At 34.5% G+C, this 8,640-nt stretch overlaps 1 protein-coding gene across 1 annotated transcript; it reads right to left on the minus strand.

The window, feature by feature from the left end:
* Window positions 1-4,189: 4,189 nt before the first annotated feature.
* cart2 (cocaine- and amphetamine-regulated transcript 2) lies at window positions 4,190-5,221 on the minus strand. Its single transcript, XM_016457513.1, has 3 exons — window positions 4,981-5,221; window positions 4,721-4,804; window positions 4,190-4,414 (listed from the first exon to the last, which is right to left on the minus strand). Exons 1-3 carry the CDS (start codon window positions 5,149-5,151, stop codon window positions 4,307-4,309), a joined length of 363 nt encoding a protein of 120 aa, XP_016312999.1. The 5' UTR covers window positions 5,152-5,221; the 3' UTR covers window positions 4,190-4,306.
* Between the last annotated feature and the right edge of the window lie 3,419 nt (window positions 5,222-8,640).

An 8,640-nucleotide genomic window follows, 5' to 3' on the forward strand; every position in this document is an offset into this window, starting at 1 on the left:
GATAGATAGATAGATAGATAGATAGATAGATCTGTGTGTGGTTTTCCACACAATTTTTTCAGTGTAGTAGAATAATATAAAAATATATATTGTTAAAATTAATAATTATTTTGAATTTCATTGCTGGATTCAGATAAAGCTAAAAGCGTATAGATGTCCACCACAAAAGTTAACATACAAGTTAAATTAAATGCAGGTTAGATGTGAATGCATAAGCACTGCTAAGCAATCAAAATAATGTTTATGGATATTTTATGAATAACATAAATACAAAAATAATAGTTAGTTGTCCATATTTTGTTGCCCTCTGACTTTTTCTTATCTTTTCTTTTTTATTATTTCTTTTTTTTTTTTTCATAAAATTAGTATAAAATTGTTGTTGTTGTTTTTGCTTTTATTACAATTAGTCAAAAAAGCAATGCGTGAAAGAAAACTACTAGACTGACTGCATCCAATCTCATAATACTTTAAGATTATGAGAAGCATTAAATTACAAAAAAATATTTTTAAAGAAGCTGTTTAAAGAACATACTCTATATGCATTTTTCATACATCCTTAAATCTGCCTAGATCAGTAATCGCACACATTTTGTTAGTGTAAGGCAACCAAATATTTAAAACAGAGAGAAAAAGGAAGGAGATGATATAAAAATAAATAATTAAAAGCTTGGGCTTTCCCTCTGAAGGTGAGTTAAGATGCAGAAGCACCTGTCTGGTCATAGGCTGGATTTTACAGCGAGTCAGCAGTCTGTTAGTCTAATAGAAATTAGCTCATACTGCCCTCTGCTGGACATTATAGACAAGTGCAGTACTCTCATTTCTGAATATACTGTATATATTTCAAATAATAACGATAGGGTCATTTGTAGTTGTATTTATTGTTTGTCATTTAGAGAACACTTAAAAATTAACGGACTAAACACAACATATCAGATATCAGGTACAAGTACTTTGGACAAAGCAGTTATTGAACAATATTGCAACCTCAATGACTCTCTAATTGTTGTCTGATTCCTCAGATCCTCAGCACCTTCGGGATTTAAAGTACAGACACTTTGACTGACAAGTCCAAAATTTTGCTGCTTGGCCAGTAACTGCCCAACTTAAATGCTGAGCCGAGGAGCTGAAATGGATCTGGCAGTTTTTCACATAAGCTGTAGAGCAAATACCTCACAAATCCAGACGGCAGGTAGCATGACATTGCAGTCCTACTCTCTGATCCATCAGGTGATGCTGGTATTTTTAGCTGCAAGCTGCCATATTAGATGGTCATTAGAAAGGATCACTCAGAATGCAAGCAAAAAGAATTTGCAAGGTCAGTCATCTGAAAGTTGTGCTTGAGGTCAAAACTTGAATCTCAACATCAGTAAAATTTTAATAATTTTATTTCTATAATATTTATTTTCTTATAATGATTTTCAAATGTATAAATTTATTTCAAATAAAACATATTTGTAATGAATGATTATTTTATTTAACGGTTTACAATATTTATTATAATATTATAGATATAATTTATATTAATTTCTTAATTTTTTAGCTGCAAGCTGCCATATTGGATAGACATTAGAAAGCCTCAACCGATGCAAGCAGAAGGAAATGAGAAAGGTACATCAGAACTCGAATCTCAACGTCAGTGAAATATTAAATGTATATAAAAAAATAAAATTATTTACATCATAAATTGTAATATATTATTGATATCTTTTCATGTAATTTTTAAATCTTTAAACAATAATTTTATTACATATTTTATTTATGTTGTTTTACTTTTTATCATATTTATTGATATATTGTAAATATCATTTATATCAAATTCCAAATTTTTTAAGCTATATTATATTATCATTCACTAGGCTCACACAGAATGCAAGCAGAAATAAATTAGCAAAGTGTGTAGGTTGTGCTTGAGGTCCAAAGCAAAAAAAGTTCCTAAGATGGGTAAATATGGGTAAATGTGTCACCCAAAACACAGTAGCACATGTTGCTGAATCCTATTATTTTATTTTATTATTTTATTTTATTAGTTTATTTTATTAATAAACAGTGTTTTTAAATGTATTTTATATTGTATTTCCTACTTTATTGTTTGAATTAAACAATTAAATAACTGTAATTGTTTTTATATTATATTTATTATATTCTAAATTAAATGTAAAATTTATATTTTCACACACACACACATATCCTCATTTATTTTTAAATATAAACATCGAAACCATTTTAAATATATTTTTGAATATATTTTACATATATTACTGTATGTTAAGTTTTACTGAACTTTCTCAGAGCTATCAAACCATATTTAATCTCAGATCAAATGTGTTCTTTCTGAAGCAGAACCTTATTAATACTTAGCAAATAACTGAGCTCTGCCGATGTCAGTTTAACTCAAGAGGCATCATCTCCTACCAGTTACTGTCCTGATTAAGTGGCCATTCAATCAACCTCACAATCACCAAGTGATTACAGCTATGAGCATTTTCAATCCTCCACAATGACGGCAGCAGAAATCCATTCATGGTACAAGTAATTCAGGCACTGCCGGCCTTCAGCTTTTCACAGCCATATAAAGCCTGGCTCTACTTTACTTTTATGTCTCTAGGGGGCAACATCACTCTCTTTTTTCGTCCAAAAAATGATGAAATATTGATCTGCAAAAGAGGTTTGGGGGGACACATACATATGTGGCATCAGTAACAAAGCCGAGCAATAAGTCTAAAGGAACACATAAGCACCTTAAAGAAGGTGAGGATGGATGTAGCCAGTGTTGGGCATAACTCATCTTAACAAATAGCCATCAGCACCAGATTGTCTGTCTGAAACGGTTCCTGGCGGCTGAGCCAAAGAAAGAAGCTTCAAAGATAGATTTACAGCTTCTTTCTGTGAAGCCATTAATTCATGTTATGTTAATTGTTATAATTGACATATTATCTGAGGCAATTTTGGCATCATTTGACCAGTCAGAGTGAATATCCAATTCAGAAGTTGAGCGTTTTTGCTCTTTTAACAAACTTATGTTCCCCTTTTTGCTTCAGATTTTGGATTCACTTTGAAGGTTCTGATCAGAACAATCTGATTCTGACTCTTATGGCTAAGAGCTCGCTACGCAAAAGCAAAGTAACAAAGTGACGTCTCAACATATGCCACTTGTCAGAACCTCATTTAGCCTTGGTTTGGAACAAGTGGCAAGTAATTGATTCCAAAAAGAGAAAGAGGAGATCAATACAGCACTTACAGGCAAAGGATAGATAAGTATTTTGAGGGCTCTACAGATTGAATTGAATGTTATTAACATCTTTTTACCACACAATTTTGTGTTTCTACAGTGGACCTGCAGCATTTTGTGTCGTTTAATAATGGTAAATATGATGTATAAATAAATATTAATATAATATAATATAATATAATATAATATAATATAATATAATAGAATAGAATAGAATGCAACAATAAATACTGTAGAAAAGGTGGGGAAATTGATTTTTGCACAATGCAATTCACATTTATTGGCCAGTTTATTTAGGTGACTGACAGTGACTAATGAGGGATGGGCTGTAATTTTTTTTAGTTTATTTGTCTATTTATTTATTTATTTTACAGAATATGAACATGCAACGTCATTGTTCTGCAGGCAAATCCAGCTATGAAGGGGCAATAAACGGTCTTATTCTGGACATTTTTATCCAGCTAAAACACAGCTGTTCAGAAGTTTAACCATGCAAAATGTCATGATTTAATTAACCATACAGAGCACATGGATCACATTCAATGATAGGCTGTGAGTTTATTTATTTTTATTATTTTATTTTTAATTAATTAATTGTTTATTTATTTATTTTTCGATTTAATTTAATTTTTTTTTTTTTTTTTTTAGCTTTATGGAAACTTTCCAACTAATTAGAATCATCCTTAATCAGCTTAATCAGTAGTTTTATATTTTAAAGTTTTATAGCAAAATAAATAAATAAAAATTGGTCTTTAAGATAATTGTTATATTTTTTATCAAAAACATAGTTCTATTATTCGTATCATGCAAATATAAAAATAACTGATACACAGACAACTTTACAAAACAAGTTATATTGCACTTTAATGCACAAAACAGCAGATTAACATTAAATATGACAGTATCACATTTACATCACGCAAATATTTGAAGAACAAGTTCTTTACAACTTTGCTTCAGTGTCTTCAGTCTCTTCACTTAAAAAAGTATTAATATAAATCAAACTGTAGTTATTTATGATATATAATGCATATGGACTCAGTCGCATTACAATCCATCCAGAATTATGTGTTTCCATCACAAACACTTTAACAAGAAAAAGTTGCAGAAAGCCCCGCGCGGGCAGTCGCACATCTTGCCGATTCGAGAGCCTTTTCTGATCGCGCACTGCTCCCCCAAATCACACTGGCAGGAGAAAGAGATCGTGTTACTTTTGCCATTGCAGCATTTGCGTTAGTGCGTAAAAGCGCACTTGTATAAAGCTAATGGATTATTATTTAAAAAAAAAAAAAAGAATTTCCATCTAAAAAATACTATTTATTGATAAATAAATAAATTAGGAGATATTTCACTATTACACGTAAATGATAAGCAGACATAAAAAAAAAAAGCCAAGACGCATATCCATGCAATTGCGCAATGTCAGTGTCGCCAGCACAAGCAACGCGCACTTATACGCAAAGTTAAAATGTATAATATATAAATATATACCATGGGAACTTGACCAAATTTCTTCTCCCAAGGTGGAATTCGTTTCGTCTGCAGCTTTTCCAGAACTTCTTGCAGAGCCCCGAGCTGGTTTGATAAAACATTTGGAAAGATGTTTCCTTTCAATCTCTTTTTCAAATCAAATCACTCCAAAATAAGGCTATATAACAATTCACACAAAAATCAAGCAAAAACTTTTAAAAGTTCTGGGACTTTTGTGTATAGCCTAAAGTACATTGCGCATCAAAAGATGCATTACTCACAAGCTGTTTTTGACTTGTCAGGTTTGGGTCTTTGGGGTAGAAGTCTCTGATGGCTCTTGTGTCCAGTTCCACCTCTATCTCTGGCTCTGACTCGTTCGCTTTGGCTCCGGTCAACAAGCAGAGCAGCAGCGCGCACACAGCCATGCGCGTCTTCAGACTGGAGCTCTCCATGGTCCTGAATTTAGGGAGCTTTGGCACCTGAGCGCGCAACGCCGTTATACGTCTCTATGCAACGTTTTGGCGCAAATAACCATCTCGACAGCCTTGCACCCTTTTATGTGCTCCAAACTGCACGCATTTATGTGATCTGGTGTCGCCCCGCCTTTAACATTGATTTCGTTCGCACGTAAGCGCGATCATTCATTGCGTAAATGCGCTGGAGACAAGTCATCAAATGCGTTAATGTTGCCCCCGGAATGTTATATATTTTTAACTTCACTAAGGACACAACCGTCTATGTGTTTTACTGCGGGCTCTGTCGATTGTATAAGAAAAGCTTTTGAACATTTTGGAGCACTATGGAAACATGCATGGCTGCTTAAATCTGATTGCATAAGACTTAGTACATATATGTCTATTAAAATATATGTAATTTTTTATAACAATTCTATCTATCTATCTATCTATCTATCTATCTGTATTGTGTGTGCTGTATACAGTGTTCAGCAATAATTTTTGTACACCAGAACATAAATACAGATGCTTGACTCTAAATATGCTTCACATACACAGCAGGGACATAATAGAATTGGGCTCCTGGTGTTACAGTAATTATACCAGACGTATCTGACTATATTTGAACCACATGCCTAAAATGTTGGGGAAATTATATGGTTGCATGAATTAAATGTCTATTATTTGATTTATTTTGCATTTCAATCCTTAAAGTTCCTCGAAACTTCAAATGAGCACTTGAACATTCTAATATTTGAATGCTAATGTAAAGAGGAAGTTTGCTTATTAGAGATTTTGGGAAATGCTTAATAATTTTCTCATTTATGTGTTTAATTGCAAGGGGCCAAGAGCCATCTGCACTCTGAAAGTGTAGACACCTCACTACTTAAGCACGTCTAGACTAGTCTAAGCCTCACTGGGATGTGAATAGGGATTTTTTTATTTAAAATTTAAAAAATGTTTTCCAATAGAAGGCTTTTTTTCTTGGTTAGATGTAATAGGCTAATATTTTTGCCCGTCTGTGACGTCATATTTAGAGGAAATTATTTTGAGGTTGAATTTGATAGGCTATTTGTGTATCAGCAGATCAAACAATTTCTGCCCGACAACATTCACATTAACCATGAATTTCTCACAGTTAGGGTATTGTGGAAATAAAATAAGTTCTCTGTCAGCTATATGCCGGGGATTAACTTGCACAAGAGTTCTATCCAAAGGTGATGTTTTTTAATTTCCCAACAGGACTCTTTAACAATGGGCGTGAGGTATATGACTCACTCTCTTCAGTCCATATCTGTATCAAAACATAACTGATCAATGGCAAACACACCAAGTGTTTTTAGAAAAATTCAGCCAATCTCAACTCTGACAAGGCTGGGGTGTGTTAACAGGAAAAAAATGTTCACTTCCATATTTTATTTGTTGGACCAAATAATACGCTGTGGGAATAAACTATAACTGGAAAGATGTGGCCCATAACCCCTGTCAATGAGTTCATAAATCAAACAGTGTGGTGAGCAAACTCGTTCTTCTTCCCAAACAGGACTGGATCAGAAATAGAGGTTATGGGTGAATGAAAACCATTTTCGTGTGTAAATCTTCCTGAACCCCCATTAAAAAATATATCCACCAGACAAGCTCAGATTGAAGAATCAGAGATTTGAATGTACAAAATAATTCTCTGCGGCTGATATAAAACATTTTTGGATGCTTTACTAAATGCACTCATTCTCTTGGCTAGGCTGGCAAGCATTTAACTGGGTTTAACTACAAGTAGCAACTGTCCAGATCATTGGTACAAGACAAAATTTTGACTTTCACATATCACAGCTGAAAACCACTACTTAACTCGCCAGTTTATGATCAAAAGGATGGTCGTCATCCATCAACCAGCTATTCAGATTAAAATCACACAAATCAAAATCTGCCAGAGACATTTGCCTAAGATTTGCCTAACATTTGCATAAGGCCTTGGAAACAGGGTGTTTTCACAGCAAGTGCAATGCACAAACCTTCAGCTATTTTTAGCACTGCAGTGAGTGTTGAGTTAAGGGGTTTAAAATCTTACCCTTGTTCCACTGCCATATTCGGTCTTCGCTATGGGGCATGATTTTATTCCCATTTGTCTCCTTGGGATCCGCTTATGTCTGCCCACGTCTGCATGTCTTCCAAAAACCCCATGTGCCTCCTCAACCTCCCAAACTTCATCCCCAGTCCCATAACCCCTGCAGTGTTTGACATACCATGCTTTTTCCCATAATTAACCTATCAGTCTCTCTGTACATCATGCACTGAGAAAAGTACAAAGACAGCTAAATTCATGGTTACAGCCTATTATGTTCAGCAGGTGACACACAACATGATTAAAACGATTGGTTGTTTAGAATATTGTTCAAGCATCAACACTTAGCAAGCATCAACACCTATGGGCTATGGGTTAACCCATAGAGGTTATACGCCATACTGATTTTAACCGAATTATATTTAACGCGGATAAAAACGACAGTGGTACTCACTGTATAAAGATCCTAGATGACGTAACTCACAACTTTCAAAGCTGTTATGGAGTAAAAAAAATGTTATGGAGTTTTTGACTGCTTTTTTTTTTCTCGGAAAAAAATAAAAATGTAATTCCAAATTAAAAATGGAGCTACCCTGACTAAGGTCTATATCTGTATCACACTGTCCATTTGTAAGCATTCCGTTTTGCATATTCTCAGTGTATCAATGATTTGAAGAGGATATTACGCATCCCGTTTAAATAACTTGTCTTACTTTTGCGCATCAGTTGTGCATAGGCTATTCCTGTAGCAAATACTGTCCTGAACAAACTTCAGCAAAACTATAAAAAACGATCTCTTCTTTACTTCACAAATAACGCATTTTCAATGATTTTTCCATTCCTATAGCAAATGCTGTTCCGTTTATGATTTGTTTCTTGTTGCTAAACAACTGGCTGTTACTTTCTACTTTGTGTAATGTGGGGTTTGGTGTTTGGGTTTTGTTTCATGTTCATGTTTTCATGTCTTTCATTTTGTAATTGCTTCACCCTGTTAGTATCATGCTTCCCTTGCCCTCATGTATCTCTGCCTTGTGTATGTGGAATCATTACAGAATACACGACCGCAAAAATGAACCCAGCAGATCGCCTAGTTCGCCTCCGTCAAGGTAATCGCTCCGTTGAGGATCTTTGTGGGCTTTGTCACCTAGTGGATTTTAATGAAACATTCCTGAAAGACATTTTCCGTTATGGTTTAAGTAAGGACATGCCACGTTTAATGCCACGCAATACCCCACACTGGTCACTGGAACAATACACTGATTTTGCACTCCGTTTGGCTGGCTCTCCATTTACTGTGGGGAGAGTTGATGAGGAATCCTGCTATCCTCCAGTATCCGCCACACAAAAATGTTTTCACGTTACGTCTGGGATTATTCAAGTCACGTCAGAGTCTACGGAACCTGCTCACGCCATGCCTGCCAAGC

The sequence above is a fragment of the Sinocyclocheilus anshuiensis genome, unplaced genomic scaffold (assembly GCF_001515605.1).
Source record: "Sinocyclocheilus anshuiensis isolate Anshui unplaced genomic scaffold, SAMN03320099.WGS_v1.1 scaffold1225, whole genome shotgun sequence".
NCBI lineage: Eukaryota > Metazoa > Chordata > Actinopteri > Cypriniformes > Cyprinidae > Sinocyclocheilus > Sinocyclocheilus anshuiensis.